This window comes from Nycticebus coucang, chromosome X (assembly GCF_027406575.1).
Source record: "Nycticebus coucang isolate mNycCou1 chromosome X, mNycCou1.pri, whole genome shotgun sequence".
NCBI lineage: Eukaryota > Metazoa > Chordata > Mammalia > Primates > Lorisidae > Nycticebus > Nycticebus coucang.
Genome location: NC_069804.1, coordinates 33,025,186 through 33,047,660, shown reverse-complemented (window position 1 = coordinate 33,047,660; position 22,475 = coordinate 33,025,186). Strand labels below are relative to the sequence as shown.

The following is a 22,475-nucleotide window of genomic DNA, read 5'->3' as shown; positions in this document are numbered from 1 at the left end:
ATTGATTTTCCTTGTTAAGATTGACATTACCCCAAAATAGTCTGTCAAAATATTTATTTGAAAACTTATATAAGCATAGCTCATGTTTACCTTCTTTATTCTATAAAATAGTTTCACTATAATTTCTAGAGGAAATACTATAATTGTCTATTATAGGAGTTAGTTGTGCTTTCTACATTAAGTTATGCTTCATTTTCAAATTCTTATATTTTCTGTGTTAATTAAGAGCCTTAAGACAATCACATTAAGGAAATGTTTAAATAAAAGTAGTAATTATTGGTATATTAGACTAAAAGAACATCTCAAAACTATCAACCCCTGAGCGCTAGATTATGGTGTTTAAGGTGATAGCTAATAGCGAGTATGCTAATGGTTATAATTAAGTAGCACAAGATGATAACACAGACCCAGGCTCCTCTTATCTGTAACATTAACTAAGTATATTTCATATATTTTGGTTTATAGTTCATTACGTACTTTCCCATGAGTGATGTCAGTTGAGTGTGGGCAACACAATTTTGTCAGATGAGTGAAGACGGGTTACAGTCAGCTTAGTTCACGTCAAAGCCAAACTTCTCATGATTACTACCGTATGTCAGAGTTTCAGTAGCAACAGCTCTTTTAATCAGACATTTTAATGAAAGACATGTGTCAGCTGGTCTGCATGCAAATGGGACGTGGGAATGAAAGAGTTTTCCTCGGTTGTACACACTTTTCTTATTGCTTCCTCAGATCTGGGAAGTTTGATGTCTATTTCCCCTCTCTGCACATGACTCGTAGGATAATCCTCTACACAGAATTCATGTTCAATAAATGTTGTTAATTGACAGACAAATTTTTCCCGGTTTAACTCTCATCTCCAAGAAGTCTGTGTGCTTGGGTGCGTGTGTGCATATGTGTTTGTGTCTCTTCGTATATATGAAAGGAGAATGTCATAGCAGTCCCTGTTGTGGGAAATTTAGTGGCAAAAACAAAGATGAGTAGGAATTTGACTTTGTCCTTGCTAATTCCATGATGTTTGAAAATAGAAAAGCAGGGCTCTATCAGTAAAATTCATATTGCCCTCCCCAGGGGTATGGATTATATATATATATAGCATTAATTTTAAAGCTCTTATTTTTATAATGGCATGCCAGTCGTATACAGGTCAGTGTGGTGACAGAAGCCACTAGAGTTTAGCCTCAGACCTCATCTTTATGGATTCTGAATAAATCCCTCCATTTTAGCTTATTATATTGAATGCTAAATGGATTTGTAATAACCCTCACTTAACGTGCAACAAAAAGGAGACTATTTATTAGCAACTTTAAGTTTTTATTTCAAATATTCTTTTAATTCAAGAGCTCTAGGAATACAGGTTTTGCATTATTCTCCCCTGGCTTTGTGGCTAATGATGAATGCACTTGCTGAGGAATACTTCACTATAAGTGGCAGTTCTGAAGTACTCGCGTGGAAGGTGGTGCACAATTAAAATTATTCTTAACAGTCTGTTATGCACTGTACACAAGTAATAAAATTAATGGATGCACTTCAAGTAATGATCCATTTCCTCTGGGTGCAATATATTTATTCATAGACTATTTCAGGGGTTGTTTAGAATATAAGATGTGAATGGATTATGATCCATTATCCCTGAGATTCTAATGTGCTACTACAAAATGGTTTCCCTAAGTATTGTTCATAATGCCTGGTGTGCTAGTGTTTGTATTCTTAAATAGCTAACAAAAAATTAGAAAAACAGATGCTCAGATGATTGATACTTAAAACTTTCCAGATATTTACACTTACAGAGTGTCATAAAACATAAAATTTTCGGTTAAGGAGCATAATTCTATGAAATACCCATAGAACAATTGCATATATAATAGCAAACTTATTCATATGCAAATATTCACATGGAAAACACTTAGGTCCCTATTTTTATCCTAGAAAAGTTTTCAAGTTTAAAGGGACTGTCTTATAATATCACCAGTAGCACTGGCAATTAATTCATGAAGTTGAAGTAATGGCATTTCTAATTTTAATTTAAGGGGGTTACATTAAGTAAGGTGACATGTCACAATGCTTCCCATCCCCCACCCAAGTGTTTTTTAAGCACATTTGAAGCAAGAGAGACTGGGCTTGTTTGTGTGTCTTTTTGCTTCTCTGTGTATTGCTCCCCTAACGTTTCCTGCACGTGAAGTAAGCTATTGACTTGGTGTTGAGTGAGTTCACAAGCACAGTGAAGTCATTCCATTTCTACTGTAAACTGAGAATTCTCAAATACTGCCAGGGGAGACTTATTTTCCAAAGGGTCTTAGCATTTGGAAGGACAGGTTATGTTATTCTAGTTGAGCTGGGCACATGTTCCGACACGAATTAGTACATTGTTTACATGTAGATCCTTCCCAATAAGAAGGATTTGGTCAACATCATCTCTTTCCCAGTGGCATCTAAAAATTTCCGGTTTTAACTTTTGGTGTGGTTGTCCCTTATAACTTCAGTTTCTAATGATTATAAATGTCTGACTCAAGATTCCCTAATAAACTTTTATGAATACATCCCTGGTATCGTTTTTTAGAATAAATGTGTGAATTACACTTCCATATCCCATATTGCATTTTATATAGAATTGGTACTAATTTTTAAATACTAATTTTTCATTTATGACCTCTTTTAGTCATTAAAAAGACTCCTTCATTCCCTAATTTTGACACTTGAGAGAGATGGTCTCCCTTCTTATACTTTAAATGTTCTTCACTGCCTCTATATTACAGTGTGTAATATATATTGGTTGCTTGCTATGTCAGACTTTGTTATAAGTTTGTCATGTATGTTAACTCAGAACTCTGATAAGTACCCTGTGAGGTCAATTCTATTTTTATTCTTATTTTATGGATGAGAAAGATGAGACCCACTGAGATTAAATAACTGATCCCAGTTCACCCATCTTGTAAGGAGCATCAGATTTAAACTCAAATCTAAGACCAGAGCCCTCACTGTTAATTTCCATGGCTTTCTGCGTGCCTCCCACTTTTTCCAAGTATGGAATCTGTTCTTATACCCATTCTTGTATTTAATTATAAAGATCATGATGAAAATAGAGAATATTTTAAATTTCAGTAGTATGAATTTGTACAAAGTTAGGTTTTTGCCTTTGTTTTAATTTCTTTGACAGTGATATTTGGATGTTAACCCTTTTTTTGGACTAAAAAAGTTTTAAAGATCAACAATGACTTATTAAAATCTATCTCTGAATTTTAATAGATACCACCAAACTTATTGGGACATAATTACAGTTTTATCATTTTTAAAAATTAACGTGTTATTCATTTTTTAAATTAATTTTTTTTTATTGTTAGGGTTTGTATGTTGACCTTTCTTAGGGACTCATATCTTTTTCTCTGTTTTCCCTTATCATTTGGAAAATTGTTAAATAAGACTCAATCCAATACCAGTCTGCCAGTACCTCTAATTTACTTTAGCATCTCCTATTTGTTTTCTTAAGGTCTGATTTATATTGCCATGCCACACATCATGGACTTCTTTCTTCTAAGTGCTTGTTCAAGTTCAATGTATGTTGAAAATATTTCTCCTGAACATCTGATCATTTAGACCCATGGCACATGTTTGGGGTATTACCTAACATAATTTAAGAATTTTCTCCAGGATATTTTTAAATTATGTCTTTTCAGTTTCCAGAAATGTTAAAATTTCATCATAAACTTATTTCAAACTGAGTTCTCATATGCTTAAAGTATTAGATTCTTCTCTTATACTTCATACCAAACATGGTCATTTTATAGCAGTAGTTAATTAGTAGCCTCTCCCAAAACATATTTTGGTACAATTTTTTCATCACTTCTCACAATCTAATTTTCACAAACAGGATATCACACCATATGTCAAGATGTCTCAACCTGACATTTTGACTTAACTATTAGGAAGGTATTAGAAGAAAATTGTTCCTACAAACCGTGGGCTTCTGTTATAGCTAGATATACAGAGACAGGTATACATTGTCTTTTTACACTTTACTTTTTTCCATTATATCTCTTTAAATATATATCAACCAAAGAAGGAGGGAAAGTTTTTTTTTTCCTTTAGCATCATCCTGGGTAGTGTCACAATTTGATATTAGGGAAGTTACAGTTATGTTCTAGATGAATTGAAAGATGTAGTTTGGCGGCATAATATGATTACAACAAATATAACATTAGAATATCTGAGAAGAGGAGAATTAAAGGATAAAATAATATACTTGTTGAATTCATATCTATTTTTCATAGTCTTTAAAAAGGATCAAGTGGGAGGCATGTACAAATTAGCAAAACCACAGGCCTTATGTTTGCTAGAGATGTTCTTTTAAAATTTTCACAATTTAGTTTCCTTTTAAATAGATGATATTACCAGAAAGTTAAATAGAATGTACAGGTACAAAGTAGGTTCTCTTAGACGAACGGTCTTCTACAAGATCACTTTACCACCCCTTAGATATTTTAACCTTGACAAAGAACCTTGTAGTGAGCTTATGAGATCCTGGTATACACGTGTGGAAACTTGAAACATTCAAATATTCGGTATTTCAAAAAATATAAGAAAGTGATCGGTGCAATGGAAGCTATATTTTTAAATGCATGATATATTTAATCTATTTTTTATCAAATGTCATTTATTAAGGAAGTTACTATATAAATTAATATATCTAAACAAGTCTAAATGTTGTGAGCAAATGTTAGAGAGTTTGAACATTTTAACACATAGCATAGCATGTGATATTATACTTTCATGTTAGGTGTAGGATTCAGATTAGTCCTATATTACATTATGTCAAAATTTAAATTAGATAAAATATATGAAAAAGCATGTAGCCTGACACATAGTAGGTATTCCACAAGGGTAAATGGTGAACATGATATGTTCATATTTCCATTTTGCCCTTGATAGAGTTTTCCTGATTTAGTCTTACCATAGATAATTTTAAAACTTCCAGATCAACTTCCACTTTTATAAATGAAAACCTTCCCATATTTGGAAGATTAATTTTTCTGCTGCTTGTTTTACTTCTTGGATCTGTGGACAATCTGCTTATTTCTGGCCTTCTCAAAAAAATAAGATATAGAGAACAATTAATTTTTGATAAATTCTTTTTTAATCATATAACTAATAGCATTTCAACTAATTCCAAGAATCATTTTTAAAATAAAAGACAAGCGAGTTTCTGAAAATATATTTGAATAATAAAGATGATATTGAACATGTATTTGAAAACATCCAAAATATTTTTGTGCTTTTGAAAACCTTCCGATCAATCTTGTTTTTATTTATATATATTTACTCTTCCACATTTTATATCCACTTATGTAGGATTTTATGATATTCCTTCCTTTGATGAGATGCAAATTTAATAATTTCCAATCAATAATCAGATAGTATCTCCCTCCTCTGACATCCTAGTTAATAAATGATTTTGCTTGAAATCACTCATATGGTGAATACTTTTACCATTCATGTATACTGGTTCTCATATTATTTCATTCAGTCTATGGCTTTAGGGGATATATTTATTTATTTTTTTTTCTTTTTAGAGGGTGTTAATGCCGACAGCATCAAACAAGCCTCAGAACAACTGAACAGCCGGTGGGTCGAGTTCTGCCGGTTGCTAAGTGAGAGACTTAACTGGCTGGAGTATCAGAACAACGTCATCACTTTCTATAATCAGCTACAACAATTGGAGCAGATGACAACTACTGCTGAAAACTGGTTGAAAATCCAACCCACCACCACATCAGATCCAACAGCAATTAAAAGTCAGTTAAAAATGTGTAAGGTAAGAATCTTTCCTCTTTTCCATTGAAACATGATCAATAGGCATTTCGTAAAGTTTCCAAAAGAACAGTACCAAAGTATTTAGTCATAACATGTTTACCTTCTCGGGATTTAGCTAAGCAGAGTAAATACCAAAATATAAGCAAAGAAAATCAGTTAAAATACGTAATGCATGGATGCCCAGATCCTAAAATGATATTTAAAGTAGTTACACACAACTAATTGATTTTGTCAGTTTGTAAAAGTGTGAAGCAGTTTGGGAGTGTGGAAACTACATGCGTCTTATGAAAAATGGCCTAAACTTTTAAACTTTTTCTTTGCTAAGAGCAAAATTCAGTCATATGTTGAAAATCGATACAAGCAGCCAGAAATGGGGTTCAGTCGACGCCTGTAGTCCCAGCTACTTGGGAGGCTGAGGCAAGAGAATCCCCTAAGCCCAAGAGCTGGAGGTTGCTGTGAGCTGTGATGTCATGGCACTCTACTGAGGGGGACATAGTGAGACTCTGTCTCAAAAAATAAACAAATAATAAACAAATAGAGATGGAACGTGGAAAGGTGACAGTGTTGATTTGGAAATGATATTGAACCCAGAATGTGATAGGAAATTCAAATCTATTTTGAAAGGAAAAATAATTCAAAGACTTGATGGTTCTTCTTCAAATATTGGACCTTCAGCTTTACTAGGACACAAACACAAAAAATATATTTTTAGATGATGAATAAATATAGTAGAGAAATATAATTACCTTCATAGAGAAACAAATCTAGAGAATTTATACTAGATTTTATATTGCTATATTTTATAATTACAAAATAGAACCCCTAGCTTTTTTCTCTGTGAGAAAGACCAATAATACAATAACGCCATTTCTTGGAACAAAAATCTGATGGTATTACATTAACTTGAATCTTGAGATTCAGATATAGTAAGTAGTAGTAGTATCTACAAAGTATATTCATGCATAAAATATCTTTTAATGTCTCCATCGTGGCCAAGAATGATACTGAGTGTGTTAGTCAATACAGGCTGCCATGAAAAATACCACACGTTATGTGGTTTAAACATGAATTTTATTTTTCCACAGTTCCAAAGGCAACAAAGGCCACAGTTAAGGCCTGACAAGGTTTGGCTTCTGGGAGGACTCTCTTCCTGCCTTGAAGATGGCCATTTCCTTTTCTTTCTTTCTTTTTTTTTGCAGTTTTTGGCCAGGGCCGCATTTGAACCCACCTCTGGTATATGGGGCTGGCACCCTACTCCTTTGAGCCACAGGTGCCGCCCCAGATGGCTGTTTTCTTACTGTGTCCTCACCTGGCTTACCTTGGTGTTTATACCTGGGGAGAGACAAAGAGAGATCTCTCTCTGCCTCTTTTTTGTTTGTATGTTTCACATAGGCTACAGTGCTGTGGCATCAGCCTAGTTCACAGAAACCTTATATTCCTGAGTTCAAGCAATCCTACTGCCTCAACCTACCCAGGACCTAGGACTACAGGTGCCTACCACGTTGCCTGGCTATTTTTTCTATTTTTAGTAGGGACGAGAGGGTCTCCCTCTTGGCCAGGCTGGTCTGGAACTTCTGAGCTCAAGAGATCCTTACGCCTCAGAGTCCCAGAGTGCTAGGATTACAGGCATGAATTACCGTGCTAAACCTTTTCTGCCTCATTTAAAAAAGCCATCCGACCCTGATGACCTCATTTAAACTTAATCACTTCTCAAAAGACTTATCTCCAAGTACAGTCCCTTGGGGGGTTAGAACTTCAACATGTTAATTTGGGGGGGCACGGTTCAGCCCATAGCACTAAGTTTGGGGAATATTTTAGTAAAGCGTTCACTGCCCTGCCCTGCCCTCCCCATGTTTACATAAAGAAGGGAAGACATGAAGGAATCAAATCAATCAATACATGCAAAATTACCATGAGGATCAATGTTTTAAACAAAGGCACAGAGCTTTGAGATAATGTATAACAAGGAACATTTGACATAGACAAAGCATTGTAGACCCAAACCTTTCTTCCTTGAAGGAGGGACATGTGAGTTGAGGATTTTATGATGAGTTGGAATTAAGTAAGAGCAGAGTACAAGAGACTTCAGGCAGTAGGTACATGATGGGAAGGGTCAATTATACCTACCAACTCCAAGAATGCCTATGTGAATGTGAAAACGGGCAGGCAAGTAAGAAGACAAATGAAGGAGAAAAGGAAGACTTATAGAAGGCAAAGCATGAGGAGCAAATAGAAGTCTCCAAAAATTGCATATTTTATTCATAAATATTCTCTGGAAGTCCAGAAGGTCATCCTAAGTGAAAATATTCTTTCATTGATTCCAGCCACTAAGTCCCAACTTGTGTTGACACAATCCTATCCCTCTTTGTCACCTATTCCTCTTTTTCGCTTTCTCATGAACGCCTATTGTTTTGATGTATCATTTTAGGGAAAGTATTTAGCAGGATAAGATAAATATCATCTCCACCAGGACAAAAATTTTTATTCTCTGTGATTAGGTAAATTGTTCTCTTTGCCAGGGCTTTCTTTAATTGGAGAAGTTTTATAACATTAGAATACGACTTTAGCTCATAATCTAATGCTTGACAAAACTGGCTCTTAAAAGGCTGGGGGTTAGAGAGCCTTTTAAGAATGAAAAGCAATCCATGAACCATTTCCTGAGAAAAATTACACAAGCTTCCGTCAGGTGAGCATATAATTTAAAAGATAAACAGGCTTAAAGAAGATACTTACTCTAGAGGTCCAACCACACCAAACCCTTTTATGAAAATAATAGCTGGTTGTTAACATTTTTAAATTGTTGAGTACTTTAGTTGAAAATGATCTTTTCTCTGGTTTATTTTTAGAACTTTAAGGTCTCAACTGACCATTTGCCCAAATGTTTTATTAGTTTCAGAGTCCCCTTTGTTTTTCAGCACACATTTGGCTATAATGTAGGCTCTTTCTACAGCCCCCTAAACAGGAAAAATGACAGCCCTCCATCTGGCCAAATATAGATCAGATTCTTAACTGTTCACAGCAGATGCAATGCTACCGTTTGCAAGTTGGGTATACAAAGTATATGTATGTATTTCTGTAGTAAAAAACACAGAAAATTACTCTTTACCTTTGGTCTTATTCTTTACCCATGAACATGCAGCAAGCTTTCTAGCATTTGAATGAGAAGATTTATATTTGAATGAGGGCTCCTAGGTCACTTCCCATTTTGCTAAAAGTCTTTAATCTTCACCCACCAAATAATTTAATTCTCAAATATTATTATATCCAAATCAACACATGCTGTTACAATCACACAACGTAGCATTCCTCGGAAAGTTTTCTTTATCTCTTCTAAAATCCAGAGTAAGTGACATGGTCCGTTAGGTAATCTTGCCACCGTATGAGGATTTATTTGATAACTTTATCTCAGCTGATCTTTAAACAAAAGTTACTCTCTCCAAAAGAGTATGCATGTATACAAAAATAACTTATTTCTTGCCTTTTCATTTTCATTTCCAGGAAGCTCAGATTTAAATTTAGTCCATAATTGCTGTAATTCTTTCAATTTTCCCTTCCTTCTCATTTGCTAATGATCCGATTTTAAAATTTTAATTATCCAGTTTTTTACATACCAAATAGTAAATAATTCTTAATTTTTTTATTGATAAAGGCAGCATAGGCATGAATTTTAAGTAAGCAGTCATGGTAACACATACTTTAAAATGGCATTTCCCAATTTGTTTGAGTTCAAATTATATACGTATTAAATACAAAACCATCGCAGCTTCACTAGAAACACAAGCATGAAAACATTTATGTAGACAGTAGTACATCCAAATGAAATGTAATGCAAATCACAAATTAAAACCAAACAAGTAATTTTAAATGTTATAGACTACATTAAAAGGAAGGAAGAAACAGGTAAATGAATTTTTATTATACATTTTATTTAACTTATCAAAATACTATCAATTTTGAGGTAGGACCAATATTAAACTATGAGATAGTTTATATTCTTATTTTTTCATCCCAAGTCTTTAGAAGTCGGTATGTATTTTATAATTTCAGTGCTTCTAAATGCGGACTAGCCACATTCCAGGTGTTCAGTAGCTAGTGACTGCTACATGAAGCAGCACTGAGGGTTTATGTGATTTTATCATAAAAAGTGCTATTGAGAGTAAAAGAGGATGCTGTTAATAATTAATCCAGGACAACAAAAGGAAACCTGAACAGGCAATTACCCTAAATAAAAAGGTAGAGATTTCCTGTATGGTCAGGAGAACTAATGACACTATACAAAAGGCAAACAATTATAAATACATGTGCTCATGTACACACATAAAATCTATGATTTTGATATTATATCATATATAAATTATATATTATGATATATATATATTCTGATATGTATTATGATCTATAAATATAAATGTGTATATTATATAGAAATATGATCTATAAATATAAATTTGTATATATTATATATAAATATAAATTTATAATTTAATATAGTATGCCCATATGATTTGTTTTACACAAATGAATTAAAAGAAAAGTATACTGAGCTTAGCATTTGAAGCAAAGGCAGACCATTTTGAGGTAAATGGGATGCAGTCAAACATCTGCATTTGATTTATGGAAAGGATTTCAGGTCATTTATAGTACTTGTCAACTGCACACATTCATGTCCATTAGTGCTCGAAATGATGTCATCTTGAAATTAAGGATCATTATATGTGATGATGCATGTTGAATGAAGAGCTAAGGTGTTCTGAAATTGATGACCTGTGCTAGAGGCTTGCCTAAGGTCATGCAAGTTTCTTACCAAATATTTGTTATGGATATTAAGCTAGACTTGCCTCACTTCCTTTGAACACATTCCTTTGTAAAAGCTAGCACATGCAGAGGAAAAGTGTTGTTATTTATTGTTAATATTCTAAATTATGGTACAGGATGAAGTCAACCGGCTGTCAGCTCTTCAGCCTCAAATTGACCGATTAAAAATTCAAAGCATAGCCCTGAAAGAGAAAGGACAAGGGCCGCTGTTCCTGGATGCCGACTTTGTGGCCTTTACAAATCATTTTAACCAAGTGTTTTCGGATGTGCAGGCCAGAGAGAAAAAGCTACAGACAAGTAAGTAAAAATTCGTAAAATGGCTAACTGGAAATTTTCCAAATGGGTTATTTGTGGGAAAATGGGAAAGTACCAACTTGAAAGAATGATTTCTATCGAGGGAAGCATTCTCCCTACCACATATATCAACCAATAATAAAATACTGGCATTGGGAAACAAATATGTTATCCTTAGATTTCTTTCCCTTACATAATAATTCCATATCTCTGAGGAACAAATACAGCATATTTTGTACAGGCACGCCTTCTCTTTGGGGGGCGGTTGCAATTTTTAGAATCAGACTTTTTAAACATTAAAGGAAATAAAAACAGGCCTTGTGGGTAGGCTCTCACTAAATCCAGTTGCTCTCTACTAATACTTCTATCAATTTCTACGAAGAGTATTATAGTTACACATATGACAAATTATTCTTCCAGTTCACTTTGGCTATTGATCACTGTAATCACATAAATCCTCTGTTTCTTCTTTGGTGATAAAATAAAAGATAAAAGTGGAACAATTATGCAAATGTATACTATGTGACTAGCAAATTTTTCAAGATGTCTCTTTTATTTGCTTTAATAAGATGATAATACATAGTATCTGTTCTGAAATAGCCCTCTCACCAGCTTAATTTTTAAGACAAAAAGTATTTTGAGAGACAGGTTAAAATGAATACTTTTACTCAATAATAAGGTTTTTTTTTTTTTTTTTGGAGACAGAGTCTCACTATGTTACCCTCGGTAGAGTGCTGTAGCATCACAGCTAACAGCAACCTCAAACTCTTGAGCTTAAGTGGTTCTCTGCCTCAGCCTCCCAAGTAGCTGGGACTACAGGCACCCACTATAATGCCCAGCTATTTTTTGCAGTAGTTGTCATTGCTGTTTAGCTGGCCGGGGTTCGAACCTGCCACTCTTGGTGTATGTGGCTGGCCCTGTGACTGCTGTGCTAGAGGTGCCAAGCCAATAATAAATGAGTTTTTGATCTACAAACAAATGTATACATATGTTCATATGCACACATGAAGAATTATAGAGTATAATTGACTTTTAAGGTATTAAGATAAATTTTTTAAAATCTCTTTCCTAAATTTATGATGAGAAGCACAAGAACATTTGTTGGTTTTCTACTCAAACTTCACTTGGACAACCATTTTCTTATTACTTTTCTTTATAAATGTTTAAAGAATTTACTAAATAATATCATTTCTAGAATTAATATAGTGATATACACAAAGCTGTTCTTATTTCCTAGCTTTTGTTATTATAAAAAGGAAATCAACTAAAGTAAAAGATTTATTTTTTTTTTCTGTACTTCAGTGTTTTTGATAAGGGGTTTATTTTCCTGGTAGGAAATCAGGAAATATAGTAAAGCTTTATAATAGTATCAGTTTCCTCTAGTAGACATAAATATATTTCTTATTGTGCCTCTACAAAATCAAGTGGGAAATGCTTTGAATGCCCTAAATTTTCAAATATTGACCTTTAACAATAGCGTGTTCTCTTGTTATAAAATCTATAAACCTCCTTTAAAATCAAGTACTTTTTAATGAATGTGCTATAACTGGCAGGCAAAAGAACCTTTTTCCTGGGAAATTATTTTTATATATAATTGTTAATTAAATTCCACTTTTTACCTTTTTCTTCAAGGATGTTCAGTAATATTTGATGATAACAGATTTTTCTATGATACTATAGTATGAATATGTGATAATATTTTTACAGAGATCAAACCATCCATCCATATCATCATCTTTTTATTGCTTTCTTTTACACATACATGTGGTGACTGTTTATAAAACTGTCAAACTTTTTCACTGCACTTATCTCTAAATAAAATATCCTACCTTCCTCTTTATTTTTATCCACCCTTGTAATGCTTATTTTGATTAATTAACAATTTTAAATTAAATATGTAATACACATATATATAGTAAATGAAAACTGAATAATAAATTATAGAGCAGTTTATTTTTTAGTTTATAATTATCTCAAATGTTCATGTGTGTGTATGTCTTACCCCCCAAAACTTGCACTAAGGAGTACATCTCATTTCTTGTATTACTCTATAGTACTTTGAACATATTAATTATGCAATGAGTAAGAGCTAACAGAGGAGCCTAGGCATTCACCCTAACTTGTATTTCTTCTTCTATTCTTTACTGGCTTTCTTACGGTGAAACAAAAATCTGATTTTAAAAATATACTTAAAAGTGTATTTTAAGGGTAAATGTGAAACTTAGTAAATGTAGAATATAAATGTCTTAAGACAATAACTAAGAAAATGCCGGGAAGGCTATGTTAACCAGTATGATGAAAATGTGTCAAACAGTCTATAAAACCAGTGTATGGTGCCCCATGATCGCATTAATGTACACATCTATGATTTAATATGAAAAAGTGTATTTTGTTTGGTAAAAACTAATGTAAGGAATTGGTGATTCTTATGTGGCATAAGTGATATGAGAAAATAATATCAAAAATGAAAATTCTAATGCCATAGTACTCTTTAGTCTCTAAATAACTTCCTCATAAATTATTTTTCTTAGTCCTTAGAGAGGAACACATTGAATATATTTTATTACCCTATTGTCACAAGTGAGCTAATGGGGCTTGAGTAACTGATAGTGTGCATATGTTATAAGAACTAGATGGCATTCATGAATGTTCAAAACAATATTATTCATAATAGCCCCAAAGTGGAAGTAACCCAAATGTTCAGCAACTGATGAAGAAATGAAGAAAATTGGTATATCCCCACAGTGCAGTATTATTCCATGATAAGAAGGAATGAATTACTGGTATATGCTACAACATGAATTACCCTTGAAAACATGCTAAGTTAAAGAAGGTAGTCACAGAAGATCATATATTCTATGATTCCATTTATATGAAATGGCCACAATGGGAAAATCGGCAGAGACAGAAAGTAGCTTAGTGGTTGCTTAAGCTGGAAGGTTGAGGGGATAAAAATTATCTTCTACAACAGTGGACTGTTTTTATAAAAATGGCAAAGAAAGCCCATGCTCTACTCTAGGTGAATATAGCAGTATAGTTTGGATGTAGGAATTAGCCACACAGGTGAGAGTCCATTTCACCTTGGACTAGAGTTGTGATAGGCAGATAAAAATGAATGCAGTCCTTGAAGCTGTGATGGCTTGGGAGGGGTATATGTGTGTGTGGAAGCTGTTTTACTAAGATTACATGGAATAACTGTTTCCTCTTACAGAGATAATAGAAGAAAATTTCAGGTTAGCAAGTCAGAATGTTCTTCATAACCATAATTTCAAACTCCATGGTTAGTCCCTGCTACTCCTTGTTAAGAGACTGAAATCAAGGAAGAAAACAAAGATTGACATAAGCTAATTCTTTAGGATCCAGGCCAGAGCATTGACCTAATCGAGATTTCTAAAATTTTAACATTTACTTTTTTCATTTTATTTTTAATGTATCCAGGCTGTGAAATATCTTACCTTAGTAGACATATACTCTCTGCCAGGTGTCCTCAAACTTTTTAAACAGGGGGCCAATTCACTGTCCCTCAGACCGTTGGAGGGCCGGACTATAGTTTAAAAAAAAAAAAAAACTATGAACAAATTCCTATGCACACTGTACATATCTTATTTTGAAGTAAAAAAACAAAACAGGAACAAATACAATTCACACCGCTTCGGGTGGCCTGCGGACTGCAGTTTGAGGACGCCTGCTCTATGCCACTGTTCCTTAACTCCAGAAACAATTAAGGAAAACTATTTGTAAGTGGTCCTTTATTAAAATTTATCAATGACGCCCAAAGCTATAATAACAGACACATTCATTTAAGGTGGCTATGTGCTTGACATTGTGAGATGCAAGTATTGCTCCATGATCTTGAGAATCTTGGGGACATATGCTAAATGCCAAGTTAAAGCATAAAAACTAAAAATCTTTATTTTTAGAAGTTATTTAACAGGAACCTCCATACTATTTTTCAAAATGGATGTACTAATTTACATTTCCAGCAACAGTATACAAGGGTACCCTTTTCTCCATATCCTTTCCAGCACTTGTTATCTTTTAGATAAAAGCTATTCTGACAGGTGTGAGGTGATATCTCACTACGATTTTAGCTCTCATTTCGCTGATGTACAGAGATATTGGTCATTCATATCTCTTTTGTGAAATGTTTGTTCATAACCTTTGCCTACTTTTAAAATCATATTATTTCTTTTCTTACTTTTGAGTCATTTGAATTCCTTATATATATTTGGAATTTATCTCCTTATCAGATATAAGACTTATAAATATATTCTCCCTATTTATGGGCTGTCTTTTCGTTCCATTGTTTTCTTTTTTCTTTCTTTTTTTTTTTTTTTTTTTTTGCAGTTTTGGCTAGTGCTGGGTTTGAACCCGACGCCTCTGGTGTATGGGGCCAGCACCCTACTCTTTGAGCCACAGGCACCACCCTCCATTAATTGTTTTCTTTACATCCTGAAGCTTTTTAGTTTGATGCACTCCTATTTGTCTATTTTTGTTGCTTCTGTTGCCTATGCCATTTCCCTTTCAGTATTGTTCATAATAGCCAATATATGAAAGTAGCCTATGTGTCTATCAAAGGATAAGTGGATAAAGTAAATGTACATATCCACAATATATGCAGTTTCTTTTTTTATTATTGTTGGGGATTCATTGAGGGGACAAAGAACCAGGTTACATGGATTGCATTTGTTAGATAAAGACCCTCTTATAATTGTGCCCCGCCCTCAAGCTAATTAACATGGCCATCATTTCACCAACATACCATATTTTTGTAGCATGGCTGTTAAAAATCTATTTTAGCCATTTTGAAATGTACATTATTAAGTGTGGCCACCAAGAAGAGCAACAGATCACTAAAATGTATTCCTCTAGTCTCACTGAAACTTTGTACCCTTTATCAACATCTCTCCTTTCTTCATTCCTCTTGTACCCCACAACCCATAATAACTATTATTATATTCTCTGTTCAACCTTTTTAGATTCTACATACACGTGAGATCATGCGATGTTTATCTTTCTGTGCCTGGCTTATTTCCCTGAACATAATGTCTCTCATTTTTATCCATGTTGTTGCAAATGATAGAATTCTTTCTTTTTAAGACAAGTTTGGCACCATCGGGATCAAGTGATCCTCTTGCTTCAGTTTTTTTTTTTTTTTTTTTTTTTTTTTTTTTGTGGTTTTTGGCCGGGGCTGGGTTTGAACCCGCCACCTCTGGCATATGGGACCGGCGCCCTACTCCTTGAGCCACGGGCGCCACCCAGAATTCTTTCTTTTTAAAGGCTGCATAAGATGGTGCAAATATTGTATGTAGCTAATACCTACTTTATTGGACAGCACAGTTATATTTTCCTTCTCTGTATTCGTGCTCTGATGCTTAAAGGCCTTTCTATTTTCTGAGTAGTTTTAAATTTTCAGAGGATGTGTAGTTGTGGGGTTTTTTTTCTATATAGTGTCATATGTAACTTACTGTTCTGAGATCTCCACTTTATCATATGATTGTTATATCTTACAAAGGAGAAAAAAATCTGAATGTTCAAAGGAGATTTTTGTTGATATTTCTTTCCAGTTAAAGTGTTTTGCCCTTGACACAGACTCACATGTGCGAGAAAACATAGCACCTAATCCCATACTTGGCTTTGTTTTTGTTGATAACAAAATATGGTGCCTTGCCTCTCCTGCTTTCTCCATTTTTCCTTTTTCTTCTAGTTCCTTCCCTTTAGCACCTGCCTCTTTTAAGACAATTGGATAAAGACAGGGACTTTTTTAGTAAAAGGTACAGAAAGCATTATCTTAGCATCCCTTTACTGTAATTTCTGATCAACTTGCCCATACCTGGTCCCTGCCATCTCTCACATGGCTGTACTAAATGATTGGAGATTAATGGGAAATTTTTACCTTCCAATACAAAAATGCAACATGGAAGCTCTCAATGTTTATTTTACCAATAATTTGCATTACATACCTCCAACCTGAAGTCACATATTAATTTCCACTTATTGAATATGTTTCCTAATCAAAGAACATTAGGAAGGTAACTGCATGTTAAAAATGGCGATTTAAGAGTCAAATAGCAGAAAAGGTCCTAAGAAAACTTTGCTTTGCGATGAAAATCATATATTTATAAGTCTATGTGACTACATATGACTAAATATTACATCTTCAGACTATATTTTTCATAGGTCTGGGCTGGGTCCAATGATGTCAGTGAAACACTTGAGATCTCTTAAAAGGTGGTAGGTCATTAAATTGAATATGTTTATTCTGTCAGTAAAGATAAATTTATCTGTTGGATTATTAATCTACATTTCTATGAAAAGGGAGCAAGTAAATTTCCACAAATGAAGCTGGATTATTTTTGCTCCTATGTTGGGATCATAAGGGCAAAAACAACAAATACCTCACTGACTCAGAGCAGCTCAGATGAGTTTACCTTGGGTGCACTAACTTCTATCTAAGACTTTTTCTTTCTTTGTAATCTGTTTTGTGAATGTCTCCCAATTGATCGGTGATGCAGAGAAATGAGTTCTGCAATGAAATAGTCTGAGTAATAAGGAGGACCACTTACACTCTCATAGCAAGTGGCAATCTCTTTCTTCCACCAAAGCTTATATATGTAGGCACATAACTTAATCAATAAACATATGACTTAAACCTTGGCCCCTGGCCTCTTACTGCCTGGTACTTACATGTATAAATCAGATTAACTGATAACCATTTTACTAACATTATCTAAAGCTATCCTTATGGGCTAAGGTTTAACTGGTTTAACTGATAACTACTTCACTAAAGTTATTCTTACGCTAAGTAATGAAAAACAAAACCACAAAACAAGATTCTGGAGAATTAAGCTGTTTGAATGCTTGACCATCTGGAGGCTGTTAGTTATCTTTAGGGAGTAGTCTGGAAAATCCTGAGATATACAGGAAACTGTCTGCAGTCCTGCCTCCGCGAAGCTCCGCCCTAAATCACTTTTACATGATTAGGTTCTAAGCTACATATGGAGTTCTATCCAGGATTTTTTCCTTTCTAACTCACAAAAGACTTTAAACTTGCCTTCACAAAATGGAACCAGTTAAAGGTTTACTTATAGGCTTTTTGCCTATAGTAATCAAAAACTGATTTAGAATCCTTTACTCAGCATGTCTAGTTTAATGAGCTACTTCACACAGTTGTAAATTTGTAAAAGCGTGTTACACTTCACATAAGAGAACAAATCATGATATTTGTTTGTATATGTGTGTGTGTATATATATATATTTTTTCCACCTTACTTGAAAACCGAATTAGATGGGTGAATTCTGAAACCAATCTTTGGGAATTTGCTTCTTAAAATAAAGTCACAAAAAGAACAGTCAACAGATCAGATTTTCTGTATATTCACTTTCAAGGGAATATATTGCCAAATTTGGATAATGTCTGAAATGTAAGGAAAGATTGAAAATATAAATTTTGAATATAGTTTGCCAATATTAATTCCTATAAACTTCATTTGCTAAGCTATGTAGCATAGATCCATGCGATGGAATGTGTTAAATGGAAGACTAGCAGCAAATTAGAGGATCTCATCTTCTGTGTCTGGCCTGTCTTCAGAACGAAGTTAGTTAACAGATAATCACCAGCCTCAGTTTTATTAGGTACAAGACAATAGATTGGATAAAAGCTATGAGCTTTGAATCATAACTGTAATAGAATTAAAACTATATTATAAATAATGCTTATTATTCTGATGACAATATTGATTTCTCAATGAGTTTGAATTTGATGTACATTTATTTTCTATTTAAACATTAAACTTACATTTTATTAAAATAATATAGTTAAAGAATTAGTAAATTCTGTGAATTTGTAAATATGTATATAAGATGTATATAAACAACCTACCCTTCATTATCTTATTGTATAATCTTTACAATATAACTGATATTCTGCGGGTCAATAACCTAATCTTTGGGATTATATAGCTCAGTTAGTGGCTAACTTCTTCGTTATTTTCTGATGGCCTGTATCAACTCCACAGGTTTTTAGGATAATTTCTCTGCACTTTCCCTTTTGACAAATAGTTCTGTTGTGTATCAGAACAGCGTAGAAGTTTGGTTTACCACTCAGTGGGGGAACTTCAGATCTTGTACCTAAAAACAGTTCAGAAGTAGTTACACAGAATAAAATCAATAATTAAGAAAGGCCTAAAGGAGGCTAAAGAAAGAACATGTTCATGTTCAATTAAGCCAGTCTTTCTGTAGTTTATAATCCATCTAACCTACTCCTTTGTCCCTGCCCATGGACCCTTCTCCTTCCGGAGCTCTTGCTCAAATGCCTCCTCAGCCACAACCTTTTCCCTCATTGTAACTAAATGGTCATTTGCTTCACTGTTATTTATGAGCTCCCTCTTTGCTTTGGTTTATTTTAATTATCTAGCATTCAAATAAATGTATCTTAGAGAAATATATTATTTATAGAAAATAAAATGATGAAATTTAAGTATCAGATCTTTCACTAAAAATTCAGAGGTGCTCACATTGAATAAAAGCTCTTAAATTTGCATGAGTTCATAAATAAGTATGGTATAAGCATATTGAGTAAAATTCCCTATTTCTAACATTTCAATATCCATTTTTAGCACACTCTCTAAAATTAACCATCTGAACACCCTATTAAATAGCATGCAAAATACTTTCTTATTTCTCATTTAGTCCGTAAGAATTGCTATATAGAAGTGATATTCATGTCCTAGCTATTCAAACTATGAGATTTATATTGTGTTATTTGACATAGGACTTTGCATTGTGATTTCATCTATTTCAGAACATTATCACCTATTATGTCTTCAAGTATGGATTTTCCACATTCTGGCCGGGATACATTTATGTTGGACCGTTTTATCGTATTTTCTCTTCCTTGGTATCTCTATGTTTCATTCCAAATATTTACTTCTGAATTATCTTAAGGCTTAATAATTCTCTTTTCAGCTTCAACAAATTTGCTGTTACACACATCCACTTAGTTCCTTTGTTCTTATTTCCACCTATTGTATTTTTAAGTTCTAGAATTTCTTTTGGATTGAATCTATTATGTCAGGTTTGCGGTTCCAGTTCTCTGTAAAATTCTCAATCTTGCATTTAATTTCTTTGAAAAGCTCAGTAAAGCTACTTACATCACATTTTATAGAGTGCTATATCTACGCTTTAAGACAAGTTTTCTCAACTGCAAATGGGGGTAATGATGTATATCTCACAAATTTGTTATAAGACTTAATAATCTGTGGGTTGTTATTAGAGTTCCTGATAGATAGTAAGCACACATAAATTGGTTTAACTTTAATAAATTAGAGATAACATGATATAATTTAAAATATCAAGGGCTTTAGATGGTGCTAATGTTTTCTCCAGAGGTGAATGATAACACAAAAAGAAAGTAGCTTTCAGTATCAGATACACTTGGCGTCTGCTTGCTCTTTCCAAATACCATCTGCATGACTTGGACAGATTGCGCGGCCTCTCTGTTCTCCATTTCTTGACCTTAAAAAATGAATTAAATAATACAGACTTTTCAGGCTGATTGGAGAATTCAGTGGAATATATGTAAGGTCTGAGACATGTAGCAGGGATTTATTTTTATCATCATATTCGTAGTCTGTATCTCAGACTTTCTAATTTGTTAATATTTGGAATTAATAATGTGATGCATTCTGCTGACAACTTAGGAAAACGCAGTGATGAAGTATATAAAATTGTCAAATGATTGTCATTCTGTTTTCTCTTTTGTTAAAAGTTTTTGATGCCTTGCCACCCGTGCGCTATCAGGAGACGATGGGTACTGTCCGGACGTGGATCCAGCAGTCAGAAAGCAAACTTGCTCTACCTCAGCTTAGTGTCACTGAATATGAAATCATGGAGCAGAGACTTGCTGAATTGCAGGTCTGTGAAAATTGAAATGTCAAAACAACACAGCATGTATCTCATTTATCAAGCAATCATATTGACGTAACCTTAAAATAATAGTAGAATTAAAACGGCTGTTCCAAGTATGCTAGCTTGTCAGTGGAACAAATGAAAACGAGACTTTAAAAATACAATTTTTGCATTTTCACCTTCTTTCTCCTAGTGTGTGTGTGTAATAAAGATGCTGCTTTTGAAAACAATTATATAGTATAGTTATGAATTATATAATTAGTTTAGCATGTATTATCAGACATACGGTCTTTGACTCTTAGAAAAGCTGTAGTATTATTTGGAAGGGACTTTGCTTCCTTATTTATAACCCTTCTCAGATGGTGAGTGAATCAATATCTAGTTATGACTTGGTATCCATGGAGGATTGATTCCCTGACCTGGCCCAGATACCCAAATCTGTGAATACCCAAGAACCTGCTATAAATGGTATAGTAATCTATGCACATACTCCCATGCCATTTCTAGATTACTTATAATAGCTAATACAAAGAAAATGTCACATACGTAGTTGTTATGTTATTTAGATAAGAAAAAACTGTACATGTTTGGTATGCACATAATATTTTTTAGAATATTTTCACTCAGAATTTCTTTGACTCCACTGATGTAGAATAAGAATATGAAGGGATGCTGTATTTGTAAAATTAGTTTGAATTGAGATGCTAATTTTATGTATTATTATAGTGAAATATTTGACATCAAATAACTACATTTTCTTAGCAACCTCCTATCAAAAAGATAAAATACTAATATGGGAAATGAAATAATTTACAATAGATTTTAGAATACTTTCCTACTGATTATAAAATGTCTATATAACATATCCAATAGCATTTTTTAAAATATTAAATCATTTTCTTTAATTGTATTTCAGGAGCTGAGATAATATGTCCACATATTGAAAATTAGGTGGAAAAGGTTTAAGATAAATTTTAAGCTTGTTATATGAAGAGTTACTTTTTGAGGGTTAAATATTTCTTTATAAAAATAACTTCTTCAAACAAATCTTTTAGCATTTTTCTATACACCATCGTATGTGGACTATTTCTTCTATTGTAATACCAAACAATCATAGCTGTTTAATTTTTTTTGTTATTTGTAATACTTGGCATAATGATTCCAAAGTTTAGTAGCATAAGTAGGTGGCCAAATAGAACTAATAAACTTTGAAAAAGTATTAAATGTAGATTAATAAGGAGAGTGGAAGAAGTGTAGAAGAAATGGTAAATAGAATGGTAGAGGAGATTATTTCCACTGCAAAAAAATAGGAAGGTGGAATTTATTTATAAATGTTATCAGGAAATGTATTAACTAAAAGAAAAAAAAAAATGAATGTAGAACCGCACCGTAAAAGTGCCAACAAGGAAAAAACTACATGCTGTAAAAACTGAAAAAATTTTAATAAGCGTACATTTAAATTTTTAAGTAAAAAATATTTAAAACTTATAATGAAAAAGCATAAAAATCAATGGAAGCAGTCGCTAACGTAAAAGAAGCAGAGACAACTTTAAAGAAATATGAGACCCACGAAAATTTTTTATGAGTAAAGGGGACAGTTTATAATAAGTCACCAATAGAAGACATCAATGACCAATAAACCTATGAAA

The 22,475-nt window shown here is 33.3% G+C and overlaps 1 protein-coding gene across 6 annotated transcripts in view; it reads left to right on the top strand.

The window, feature by feature from the left end:
* DMD (dystrophin) overlaps positions 1 to 22,475 on the top strand; it is a 2,416,375-nt gene that overhangs the window by 873,306 nt on the left and 1,520,594 nt on the right. For all 6 annotated transcript variants that reach the window (XM_053581215.1, XM_053581214.1, XM_053581218.1 and 3 more), the window contains 3 exons: positions 5,568 to 5,809; positions 10,740 to 10,920; positions 20,687 to 20,832. In XM_053581215.1, coding sequence (XP_053437190.1) covers positions 5,568 to 5,809; positions 10,740 to 10,920; positions 20,687 to 20,832 — 569 coding nt within the window. The remainder of the gene's footprint in view (positions 1 to 5,567; positions 5,810 to 10,739; positions 10,921 to 20,686; positions 20,833 to 22,475) is intronic.